General features: G+C 51.2%; 3 protein-coding genes across 3 annotated transcripts; 1 reads left to right on the top strand and 2 right to left on the bottom strand.

The window, feature by feature from the left end:
* Window positions 1-1,250: 1,250 nt before the first annotated feature.
* On the bottom strand, window positions 1,251-2,239 carry N7443_000213 (haloacid dehalogenase superfamily protein; the record flags this gene model as incomplete). Its single annotated transcript, XM_056880269.1, has 3 exons — window positions 1,251-1,949; window positions 2,010-2,169; window positions 2,223-2,239. 3 exons carry the CDS (start codon window positions 2,237-2,239, stop codon window positions 1,251-1,253), a joined length of 876 nt encoding a protein of 291 aa, XP_056745507.1.
* Window positions 2,240-2,374: 135 nt separating this feature from the next.
* Window positions 2,375-3,330, top strand: N7443_000212 (uncharacterized protein; the record flags this gene model as incomplete). The annotated part of the gene is made up of 3 exons (XM_056880268.1): window positions 2,375-2,500; window positions 2,559-3,176; window positions 3,229-3,330. The coding sequence occupies 3 exons, from the start codon at window positions 2,375-2,377 to the stop codon at window positions 3,328-3,330; spliced, it is 846 nt and encodes a 281-aa protein (XP_056745506.1).
* A 305-nt stretch (window positions 3,331-3,635) lies between these two features.
* On the bottom strand, window positions 3,636-11,449 carry N7443_000211 (putative cell morphogenesis protein (PAG1); the record flags this gene model as incomplete). Its single annotated transcript, XM_056880267.1, has 2 exons — window positions 3,636-10,667; window positions 10,724-11,449. Coding segments are annotated over 2 exons (7,758 nt in total), but the record flags the coding sequence as incomplete, so codon positions are not given.
* Between the last annotated feature and the right edge of the window lie 1,581 nt (window positions 11,450-13,030).

Raw genomic sequence — 13,030 nt, 5'->3', positions numbered from 1 at the left:
ATATAATCTTGCTGCGGTAGAGACGATGGCAGAAGGCTTGAGTCAAGCATATTGACATGAAAATAAGGTTGCGGATCTCCCGCACCCCACGTGGGCCCCTGCCATCCTAGGCTGTTCTAATATCTGAAGCTCTGAGCTTTCGCACCGGGCTAGACTGGGATCACACTATTCCCACTTAGAAATCTATTGTCTGCCTACTCAATGGACTAAATAAAATTTTCCTGGAACTCTTTCCCAACTGGAACTGGGAATATTTGGCACAATTCACTTAGAGGGCGTGACCTGCAAGACCCTTGACGAGGCGATGAGTGATTCAGCATATCCAAATTCAGCACGTGAGATTCAGAACATTGATGGCACCGTTGACAACATGAAACCCTCAGAAATGAAAATAACCTCTGTTCTGTTTCGGAATTTTTCCATCCCTATCTTGATACTGAGTCCCTTTCGCTTACTACTGACACATTCATTCCCGATGATTTGTTTAAAGGCTCAATCGCAAGATTTGAGGACCTGGACCTTGAGATTGCAGCATGGCGAACTCGGGTACAAACATTCCCCAGAGCTGCTAGAACGGCGGTGCCGCAACAACATCCAGAGCAACGCCAGGAAGTCGGCACGACTCGCGGCACACCGGAAGGCACAAGTGGATGATGCGTTCGAGCATGGCTCTGAAGATGATGATGAGTTGTCAAAGGAAAAAAATCCATAACAAAGAAGCGCGCTGCAAAAGAGGAGACGACTCCGGGTACCGAAGATTCCCCACGATTTGCCACGGCTCCGAAGAAGAAGCGCCGGGGGTAAATTCACTTATGGTCTGGAGTTCAATATTCCATAACGAAATTTCAAAGCGGTTTACGTTTAGATACCTAATAAGTGAATTAGGACCACTTTTGAGAGACATTGTAGAATATGCCTACCAATGTAACCAGGAATACACCCCGGCAGTTACACAATAATCCTCGAGCAAAGACATGGCGGTAATCCATATGTAAGCAGTTGTGAAGCAGGCAATGAGTATCCACGTAATATGCATTTTCTGAGCATTCAAGGACTGAATGATCGGCTGATAAGTAAATAGTAAGCTTCTTCTCAGTAGATATATAGTCATATACTGAGCATGAAATGATTATGCAGAAAAGGAAAAAGCATTCAGCCCGAACCCAGATTTTGTTCATAATTGGATCATAAAAAGCTCACTTTACTCGAAAAGCTGATGCAACACAATCTATGCCAATGTATTTAAAGTCTCACGGGAGCTGAATGCCATATTTTGCGTAGGGGAAGTCCTCCAGCGAGGTGTAGAGCTGTGCCCATCCATCGCCCAGCACGCCAACCTTACCAGCACTCTGGACACGCCATGCCTGCAGTTCGTCGGCCTCTTTCTCTGCTTCACTCTTCTCTTCTTCCTTGTGAGCTCCCGTCAATCCAGCGAGAACTTCTTCTTCGCGGCCCTTGTACGCCTCGAGGAGACCCGGGTGCGGGCACCAGACGACCTGCATACCGGCACGACGGCCGGCCTCGACGCCAGGAACGGCATCCTCAAAGACGAGGCATTCTTCGGGCTTGATCTCGGTTTGGCCCTTGCTACGCAGGTCCTGGTTGATGGTCTCCAGTGCGAGAAGGTAGATGTCGGGTAGGGGCTTGCCTCGACCCTTTCCGATCCGAGGGTCGTCACCGAGGACGCGGTGTATTTGAGGGAATACAGAGAAGAGATCGGTCAGATGGTCGGTCTTGAGCTTGAAATTCCTGCTATTGGAGGATGTAGCCAATGCAATGTGGCAGGGCTGGTCTGTGGATTGGGTTGCTGCAAGGTTGGAGAGCAGGGCAGGGACACCTGGCAGAGGTCCACAACTCGGGAAGTATGCAGCCTGGAGAGAATACTGCTTGGTCGCGGTCTCTTCGGGCGTAATGGGCAGCTTCGCCCAGTCGTGGAAGATTTTGCTAGCCTGAATGAATTGTTAGAGTTGGGTCCTCAATGTATGTATAGGATAGAACAAAATACATGCCTCGGGCTGGGGACGACCCTGCAACTGGGCCTTAATCGACCAAGGCAAGTTAGGCTTGCCATACATCTGGAGGACCTCGTTGGTGATCCTCGAGTAAATGTCCTCTGAGTCAATCAGCAGGCCGTCCATGTCGAAGAGACATGCCCGGATGCGGGGAAGTCTGCCACATCGTCAATTGGGTGCCACAATGCATGATCAAGGATATCCCCTTACTCCTTGTTCTGAGCCATGATCGTGTGTCGTCTGTTTACAGTGCAACGAGGGGAAACAGGGCGCCTGGTAGATAAGATCCTGAACGCGGGGGCTGCTTATCGCCCGTCCCGTGATCGGCAACATTCAAACGTCCTCTTTCTTTGCACATCAAGATGGCTGGCACGGACGATTCAAACCGTGCTTCAAAGCCTGAAGAGAAAGATACTCCGGTGGAGGCTGACGCGGATAGCGATGAAGAGGAATTCCACGATGCGCGGTTCCCCGCAGACGAAGAAGCTGTGAGTTGTCGCGATCGCTGCGTGCGCGAATCCGAGCTAACATTTGCCGTTGCGACAGAGCCTCTTGAAGGAAGCCCAAGATATAAAGGCAGAGGCCAATCAGCTGTTCAGCGCAGGATGCTACGATCAGGCCATTTCATGCTACGACCGAGCCCTCGCCTCGTGTCCAAACTACCTCGACTACGACATCGCTGTAATCCGAAGCAACATTGCCGCCACATACTTGAAGCTAGAGGATTGGAAATCAGCAACTGATTCAGCAACAATGGCAATTGAGCGCCTGGACAAGGTCATTCCGCCAGCTGCCGAGAAGAAGGACCAGAGCGATTCGAAAGCAGCCGATACACAAGCCAACGATGCCGTCATCGAACTCTCGGGGGATGGTGATGAGGCAGAGGAGAAAGAGCTCCAGCGGCTGAAGGACCAGGACGAGCAACGCACAAACGTTCTACGGATTCGAGCCAAGGCTCTTATGCGACGGGCCAAGGCCAAATCAGAAACCGGCGGCTGGGCCAGCTTACAGGGTGCTGCGGAGGACTACCAGGCTCTCGCTGCCATGGAGAATCTCCCAGCAGGTGATCGACGGATTGTTCAGCGGGCTCTTCTGGAACTTCCGGATCGGATCAAGGAAGCCCGTGAAAAGGAGATGGGGGAGATGATGTCGAAATTGAAGGGCGTAGGTGGACCCCTAATTCTCTGCTATTACTGGATAACTAACCCTCATCCAGCTGGGCAATGGTATCTTGAAACCATTCGGTTTATCGACAGACAACTTCAATTTCGTCCAAGATCCCAATACTGGAGGCTATTCGATGAACTTCCAGTCTTGAAGTTGGATAATCTTTACAAGGCATTGCATTGGGAAACCCCGGTTACGACAGCATAGAAACGAACATCAAAAATGAATCCTTATCATATAACTTGTGAACTTTCAGACCGCCATCTACGTAGGCACTTTGGAACAATCATGATGTAGATAATATACAAGGTTCAATCAAATACGCGCGGATCAACGCGCCATGATAAGTCTGCGACAGAATGAAAGGCAAAGGGTATGAGGGGGTTGTTCCAAACGCCCAGAAATGCCCAGGCTGGTAGAAAACAGCAGAAATGAAAACAATGTAATATTTGCGGCTCACCTCGGGGACGCCGGGTGGCTGGTTGGTCCTGCGAGGTACTCTTCTGGTACTTTGGGGACACGCGGAGAATTGGCCGTTTGGACAATGGCGCGATGGGTGGCGCGGAGATGGTCGCGTTGCTTTTCTTTTTCCCGGTTGTTGGCTGCGCCGCCGGTTAGTCGGCGCATGCCGCTGCGGATCATGGACTCGAGGGAGTGCGGGCTGTCTGTTGCGCTGCGGACCATAGGTGGCATTGGAGGGTGTGGACGTCTGAGGGTGGGTCGATCGTCCATATCGGAGTGAGTTTCCTCGAGATCGTCGTCGGACAGAAAGGCGGAGTCATTCAGGCCCATATGTGGTGTACCGTGCTGCGCCATGGTCTGCGTTTGGACAAAGAGATTGTTGGCAGGCGAAGTGACAGATCGAACATGGGACGCCGGTCGCAGAGTCTGGTTGGCGCTGTAAGGTGTTGTTGCGCTCACCGGAGATGGTATACCCGGTCCGTCGAAGCGGAAGTTGGCTGTGCGGTTTTCGGCTAGACCGTTGTGAAAGGACGACGTAGAGCCCGTTCGAGCGAGTGACTTTCGCAAAATGGGCGCCGTTTGTTGGTCATACAGATGGGCATTGGTGTCGAGGTAGTTTCCAGTAAAGCCTCGGATCATCGGCGGAGCCACGTTGAGCGTGGGCATGCTTTGGTCTGTTTCTTCATCGAAGAAATCGTCCAGGCTGTCCAGCTTCTGCACCATGTCACCCATGTTGCCGTCGTTCTGTGTGTCGACAGACTTCATTGTGTCAGCTCTCACTGGGAAGAACGAGTCAGTGTACTCCTCTGCACGGAACTCCACGTTCGGCGTCATGGTGTCTTGGACGGTCGGGTCATCGGCTTCGGCACATGTGTAGAACACAGCGTGTACATTGTTTCGAGTTGTACTTGACTGAGTCGCTGGCATAGGCACAGACCAACCTGAAGGCTCGGGAATACCATAGAGACTTTGGATCCGCTCGTATTCCTTGCGGATAGCACGAGATGAGGTAGCCGATGCCATACTCATGCGCAAATGATGACGCTCCATCGGATTGCCAGAGACTGTCATGATATTATCCAATACTTCAAGAGCCTGAGGGCATAGGTTTGTCTGGAGAAGTCGCAGCAATGGGGAAATCAGATCCGGTCCATGACATGTGACCTCGTTTCGGCGCATGTCAACTTCAGGGATCAAGACGCAAAGGATCTTCATTGTCTTGATACGGAACCAGTCCGACGTGTTGGTGAGAAGACCCATCAAGAAGATTAAGCACTGGAAGTCTAGCTGCGGGAAGTAGTATGACTTGATCTCGGTGATGATATGGTCCAAAAAGACACTTTCGGACTTGTACTGTTGGTTTGCGAAGCCAAAGATCGACGCCGCAAGTCGGGGGCATCCCTCGTTCTCTGCAACTCGAGCAAGTAAGCTGGCATGCAAAATGGGTTTCTGATCTATGAATCCGTGGTCGAAAGACTGAAGGAAAAGAGGCAGATTGGCCAAGATGGTGAACAATTGTCGCGTTCCGTCCCCAATTAGTTCGTTATTTGGCAATCCGCTCAGACGGTAGAGTGTGTCTAGTGCCTGCTCGAAAGACTCAGATGACTTGAGACCCTTGAACACCAGATCCTGAAGACCATCGAATCCACCTTCCCACTTGGGTGGTTGGCCCTCGAGAAGTTGCGCCACCACCATGGGGTCACTGAGGTCTAATCGGTCTAGGAACTTCTCGAGCATACCTAAACTTTCCATGAATTCGCTTTCGTGGATGGTGTTCAGACAGGCGCACGTGGTCCAGAAAAGTTGAGGGTAATGTAGAAGATCCTCAGGTGCCAAGGAGCTGATAATAATCTTCAGCGTAGTCAAAATCTCCATTGAGAAGGTTTGATAGTCCGTCTCCTCATCCGCAATGGTATTGGAGAGTCGGGCAAGCATATCCGCCAACATTCGCGAGTCAAGCGAGGTCGAGATACACCGGAAAATCTGGAATGAGCGGCATGCAAGATGCCGCACAGGGCAGGAGGTCGCCCAATTCAACGCCTCCTTAGCCCAGAGATCGCCAATGCCCTCATATCTAACGCTGAAAAACTTGATCACATCACGCGTCACTGCACCCATAGATTGGGGCACCTTGCGATCATCATCTTCGTCTTCTTTGCCGTTGTTCTCCTCGTATTCCCAGACAACTGCGGGATCACTTTTGCGGATCGACTCGACAAAGTCTTCAATCGCCTGTCGACTTCCAGTGGGGGCGTCATCTTCCAATTTGGCTGCAATGAGCTCGTGGAGAAGATGAACCAGCATCTCTCTCGCCTGCTCCTGGACAGTCACAGTGTAGTGATCCCAAAGGATCAGGACGACGTGCAGGAGCTTGATAACGTCATCCAAAGCCAATGTGACAGGCGCAACCATCAGATCAACGAGGAAAATGAGCGCAACTTGTCCCAGTGACAGACCGGCTTGTTTGTTTCCAACCGGGAGGACGGTACCTAGGTCGGCAACATATGGGAGAGTTTTCAATTCCGGGGGAGGAGGCGTAAGGTCTTTCCGCTCCTGCACCATATTCTTCGGCATGACCTGCATAAGGAAGAACTCGATTACCTTTGATCCCGCGGGGGTGCCAGCTAGGAAGACGACAACCTGCTTGGCGTACTCCACGAAGTTCTGCTCCTTACGCTCCAAGCAAAGGCTGATGATAAAGTCGAGGACAAGCTGGACATTGCCGCCATGAGGTCCTGTCGCCAGCGCCTGCCACAGCGCCTGCACCTGGTTGGGGAGGATGGTGCTGCAGCGGATAGTAATTTCGAAGAGGTTCGCGAGGAGCATGTATGACTTGGACGTTGGACCACCATTGGGATCCACCTGCAACTCCATTGTCTGGACCCACGGCAGGATGGCAGCTACCATATTGCGCTGGCTGTCTGGGCGTAGACTGCGGAAGTGGAGAGCAAATTCGGAGAACAGAGTGAATGCCAAGTCCGAGTGCTGGTTTGCCAGTCGCTTGGAGATATCGAACTGAGCAAGCTTGTACACTGCCGTAGTCTTATCAGAGATGCTGATATCGAAGTCTTGGAGACGAGAGTTCTTCTGTTGGCGCTCTTCCAATTTTCGTAAAAGCTTCGCTGATTTCATCCGAATCTCACGCTTCTGGTTACCGAGGGTCACCAGAACGGCGCCTAGTACCCTGCGGAACTCAAGTGGGTAGTCAGGATGCTCCAGAAGAACCTCGGTCACCACTTCGAAATAGCTCTCGATCGCCTTTGGTCGCTCAGTGACGTAGCACATCTCGATCGAACGCTCCATCAGATACGCGTGCTCCTTGTTATGAATGATAAGATTCTTCAAAGCGCGACGGCCAATCGAATGCCACTTATCGCTGACGGTGCTAAAGATGATATCAACCCACGAGAGCATTCGACCAACATCGAATTGAAGCACCGATCCACTTTCAGTCGTGATACTAATTGGACCAGCACAAAGAGAAGCCATGGCACTCAATGCAGCAGCGCGAAGGTTTTTCTTCTCGATTTCCAAGGCTGCCGCAGCATTTCGCATCTCACCACCTTCATATGGCTGGGCAATTGCAAACTTCCGCATGTTGTCTTCTCTCTGGGAGATCTGTGCTTGGTTCGGTGAGTATCCACACCAATCCTCCATGAGAGAGAATGCGGATTTGCGAGACTCGAAAGGAATCCAGCGAGAAGGATCCTTGGTGCGGTTTACTCCCTCGAAGAGCTCTTCCATCAAGCCACAGTAGTGGAATCGCAGGCGCTGGTATTCCCAGTCATTTTGAACCTCCGCATCGCTCAAGAAGATCCGAATATCCTTAGCGTAGGTGATAAGGTTGTTGACGACCCAGTCGTCATTGTATACCTCGGGTTCTCGCAGGAAATGGGAAGTAAGCTTATAGACATGTGTGACCTCCGTGCGCAGGCGCTCCGTATCTCTGTTGCGCAAGGGGCTACTGGGAGTGCGATGGTGCGTCCCAATGCGAATCTTCGCCTCTTCATTGCAGGTGGTGACTGCATACTGCAGTGATTCCAGCATTGTACGGTAGAGGTTCTTGTGGATAGATCCCAGCGCTATCACAATGGCATTTCGAATGGAATCGCGCTCTGCAGAGAGAAGAGGTATAACGAAGGCGAAAAGACTGCGGGCAGAGCTTATCTTGTCTTGAGACTGAGCTCCCTTAGAAGCCTTGCGAGCATGTTGGGCATTTGCTAGCTGGCTCTGTGATTGAGCACCCACGCTAGTGACAGTAGTGCAGGCCATAACCAGGTAGAGCTTCCATTGTTCTACAAGAATCTCTGCCGTCATGTTGCTTCGACCCATAGGACGCTGTTGGTGAACATCCACTGGGGAAGGATACTGAGGCCTGGTCCTCTCTGCGAGCGAGGTAATAGTCTTGTGCATCTGCAGAAGACGTGCGCACACAATCTCTCGACCAAGAGTCACCGCAAAGGGACATGTCTCAAAGCTGATCCGAATAATGTTGGGGAAGACCTTAGCCCAGAGCGTTGAGTCGTACGAGACTTCGCTGCTGCACAGCTCGATAAGGGTATTCTGGGACGCACTCCTTCGCTTGCCCTTCTGAATACGACTCCTCTCCGCAACAGTGAGTTGTTCGTCGTTGACATCCATAATTACCTGCGAATCGGCCTCGAGAATCCTAATGATTCTTGTGTTCTCCTTTCCGAGCGCACTGTCAAATTCAGTAATCAGTCGCAATACATTGATCGCAAATGCCCGGACTCGTCTTGATTGGGAACACAGGAAGAAAAGTCCATGCGACTCAATCTCTTCCACGTGAGCAAGAACAGTTGAAAGATCCAGATGGAGTGCTCGACTGCCAGAGACGGACTTCTCAAGTTGATCAGAAGCTGCTTCCTTGGTCTTCTGCTTGATTTCATCAATCCAGATGTGTAGCAGCTCAACATAGAGTCTTAGAGTAGACTCAATGTGGCCAGGCCCGAGCATCCCCTCATCGGACATGGTAGAATACCGTGCATCAAAGTTGAATATGAACCGTGCAAAACCAATAGTCACCTGCTGTGCATGCGATTGCCGGGCGATTGCTTTAAGCGACTCTGCAGAGGAAGTTGCAATGTTCGATTTAACATGAGCAGTTCCCGTGCAGAGGAGATTGATCAACGTGTTGAATGGGATATGGTCAGAAAGACAGCGTGGCAAGGCCTGCACAGCCACATGTAGCAAATCGTAGAAGCCTTGTTTCTGATCCAGTGTGTTTATGTGATCATCACGCCGTCCAAACCCAAAGGCATCGGTTATTGGGGTCTTCGGGGTCAATCCTCCAAACTTCTCATCAAGAACGGCCTGGCCACCAAAGGTATTATCGCACAGAATGGTGATTTTTCCAAGAACCTCACAGAATCGAAGATAGTAATCCTTCACATTATCACTGAGTCTGGAAATGTTGACAGGGTTCGATTCTGCAGGATTGAGCTTCTGAGACGCACCTACCGTCTTGAACTCAGCAAGCAGCTGCGGACGATGGAAGTATATCGGGGTTGATGAATCCATGAATGGATTTGGTAGAGAACCTGTCGGGAATGGGGGGCATAGCTGGTCGCTTGTCTCCAAATCAGACATGGTAGCAAGGAAAGCACGAATACCAATGACCATCTTTTCCGGCTCCATCTGTTCAATTTTCAATTCACGACCGGACAAGAACAGATCGGAGTTGATTAAAGGGAATATAATAGTCCTGAAGCAGACATCAGGGTGTTTGAAGCCAATCATTCGGATTAGTTGAATCAATGGATCCGCAACCGCTGGTTCGGCACTCAGATACGTTCTCCTTCCAGAGGGGAGCGCAATCTTGACCACTTCTTCTACCTTGCGAAGGGTCGTTGTCGGGGAGTCGGAATAACGGAAGAAATATGTCCAAACAAGGCGGCAGATGGCTTGTAGAGCTGGAGCACGAGTAGGACGATCCTTCAGACGTGCAGGCAGGCTTGAAATCATCGAGAGCCATTGTGTAGAGAAGGTTTCTTTGTTGGAGATACAGAGCAACAAGACATTCAATGAGAAAGCAGCCACCCAATGCCGAGGCTTGGTGAGTAGTTGTGCCAATCGTGATTGTACCAACTCAAGGAATTCTTTCCATCGAGGGAGTGAAAAGTCCACGGTGGGATTGGCAGCAACGGGCAGTAACAACTTTTCAAGCACATAGCAGTAGGCCTGCTTAATCTTTTGCCCATGAGCATTCACAAACAAGCGAGCCAGAGATCGCATGAAGTCGCATGATTTGCTCCATGTATCCGGGTTTACGGGCAAGCGCAAGTATCTCATGCCGAGGATCAAAAGTTCAGCCTTTGCATCGCCCTCGCGCGAGGGACCGCGGGCGACTTCCGCTTTCTGATATTGGTCAAGCTCCGACAAAAAGCGATTGGCGACACTGGAAAAGTTCTGTTCACTCATGATTCCAAGCAATTGACCATAGATCCTCCAATTGGCCATCCGAAGTGGCGACGCAGAGATCTGATCGGGATCAACGGTCTTAATCTGACCAAAGACAATATCTTCCAGACGATCTGCCATATCCAATGTGATAGATGCAAGACTGCTCTGATTGAAGATCTCAATCAGGACTCGGCATACTAAGTATACAGATACTGTTGCTCGTCGTTCTACCAGCGCAACATCATCATGACGACCAAGTAACGTTGACTGTTGTGCTGGCCGCTCTCCGGATAATGGATCGACGTGTGGCTGTGTTGGTTCCGTGTTACGACGCATCAGTACACCGTTTTCTGTACCCACTGGCTTAGGGGGTTCGTTCGTCATTTGCCTAGCAGTGATGGCTGCATCTCCCTTTGCTTTCCGCCAGACCATAATGGTATCAATGAGAGGTTTCGGTTTTTGTCTGGCAATATGTCCCAAAGCTGATATCAACTGATCGAAGTTCGGGTCTGCTCCAGGTCCACAGACCTCCTCCACAGGTGCCTCGGATTCCCCCAACTTGAGAATAGCCTGGTTTATCTTACTGTCTGCTTGCCCAACGAACTGTCTTCACATCAGCCCTTAAATCCGAGATTCTTTTTGGTCCGCGGATGTCTTACCGAGTTGAATAAATGATGCAGCGCATACTCTCCCACCGTCTTCGAATCGGAATGGTGCTTCGAATGCGAGCGACTATGCGATCGCTCCCGCCGTGCCATGCCTCCCGAATTCATGCGTTTATGTGTTATGCTTACTGGGCTGCCTTTCAAGACGTCGTCAATGCCATTATCCTGAATTGTGCTCAGCGTGCCTTGTACGCCATGACTCGCCGTCATTCCGCTGGAGTTCTGGAAATTCGTATGCGAATCGAGCTGATCCAGCCTAGTCGGGGGACCAGGTTCGTCGAAACCTCCGCGGCCGAGAGAGGCGATGAGCTCGGGGCTCAGCGGACTGGTGGAAGCGGTTGAGCCAGCCATGCTTGTGTTGCGCGAGTGCTGCATGCCATGAACGATTGAGGTCTGGCGGTGGTGGCCGTACGAGTTCGATGGCCGTCTTTCCAATCCCACGTCATACCCTGCAGGTCGCCCAGCTGAGACGTCGGGGCTCTTTGACCCAGAGTGACCGCGACGGGCTTGTAAGGTCGGGGCTAAGGTGGAAGGGTCGGCAGCTCTTCCTCGGACGGCGGACGACTCGCGACTGTGCATTGGGGTGGATTGGGCGGTGCGGGTGCCGCGCCGTTCGGACGGAGACGCGAGATTATGGTGCGATGCAGATTTGAGCTCGTCCGATAAGAGGGGCAGCGTTGATGGCTGGCCGGAGCCAGCTGTCTTGGCTGGATGTGAAGCCACTATTCCAAGAAAACGTCAGGTTGCAAGGGCCGGGAGTCGCGGAGGCCGACTTACTCTTGGATTAAGGGCTCACTGCCGAGTAGACCTCATGCAGGCTGCCGTGTTGAAAGAGTCAGCAATAGGCAGTAACCAGCACATTGCGGCTCAGTCCATTTTAGGGGGAAGGAGGTCGTGGTGTGAGGACCGGAGTGAAGATGGCGAGCTTCATGTTTATTCGGGCCGCACGGGGACCACTTTTTCTCCTTGCGGTGCTCGGTCTCCAGTTACTCCTAGGGGGTTCTTTTTACACTATGTACTTTTCTTTTCATTCCAACATTATGAATTGTATATTGGGAAAGAGCTCAATTCCAGGGGAGGGAATAGCAATAATCTGAGCATGTCATTGTCCGCCCCAATGCAGTTGGGCGCTTGCGCAGGCTTCGTACTCCCACTGTGACTGAGCATCTGGTCAGCATGAGCAGCCTAACCCGGCGTAGTACACACTATCCTATTTATGTATTTTTTTAATTTTTCGTTATCTTCTTAAGGCTGTCACTTATGCCTAACTCGGATTATAAACTTATTATAGAAGAAACGATCGGTGACAAACTCCACTGTAAGCTTATGCGGGATCGAGGAACAGGGAATTGCACGACTATCACACTAACCAAATATCATGTTTCGGATGGCCGGGTTAGGAAACGACAAGACCTGAAACATAGTTACAGGAACCCGTGGAGTCACTAGTCCTCGTTGACAGTTTCCTAGATCTGCTATATGTATTGCCAGCCGGGTAGATCGGGTCCCGTCTCGGCAAGTGGCAAATACAAAGTCAGCCACAGGAGGATGTATCATTTTACACTCGTTCAATGCGAGACTGTGGCTGTTCGGCTAGAGTACAGGTAGAGTTTACCCAGCCGTCTAAAAGACCAAGACACCCTGTTCCATACAGTAAAGAAAACACTTTCCATCACTTGGAACATTGCTGGGTCCCTTTTTTGGCGGAATGGCGACGAGGACGAGGATCGGGTCCCTCGGTGGAACTTCGTGTACTGTACACAGGTCGCACCGATTTGCGCCTGAGGCATAAAACCAAATCCACCACCGGAGCTGCTGCGTCAAGCGGCGGTGTCCGATAGATGTCACCCGGCTTGAGGATATACAACGTGTCCAGCCGAGGGCTAGTACCTTGTGCAAGATGAGCACAGACTTTGAAGAGTCAGCCCAGCCTAGGTTAAAAGGTTATTCCACCTCGGGGAAGCTTTGCGAGTATGAAGGCAATCATATGAAATCCCCGCGGATCCCCGCTTCGTCATGTCGCGTGTCCTTAGGTCCATAAATTCAGCCTGGGATCACCCTCGTGTTCGCTGCTTTAGCACGGGCACAAGGCACAAGGCGCAAGGCACAAGGAATGATTGTGCCAGATTGCAAGTATCAGTGGGCACTACATTCTACGTGGGGGATAACCCAAAAATAATATTGCAGTCCGGTAATATCAAGGAGTCAGCCTGGTTTCCTCGGATCCGAGAGGCAAAGGCTTCCCCACACCATGCCACCAGATGAACGGGGTTGAAGACGAACAGACAGTATTTGTAGCCC

This window comes from Penicillium atrosanguineum (assembly GCF_028827265.1).
Source record: "Penicillium atrosanguineum strain IBT 20685 chromosome Unknown utg000001l_segment0_segment0, whole genome shotgun sequence".
NCBI lineage: Eukaryota > Fungi > Ascomycota > Eurotiomycetes > Eurotiales > Aspergillaceae > Penicillium > Penicillium atrosanguineum.
The sequence above is the reverse complement of the archived record's forward strand: the minus strand, read 5'-3'. Positions and strand labels throughout refer to the sequence as shown.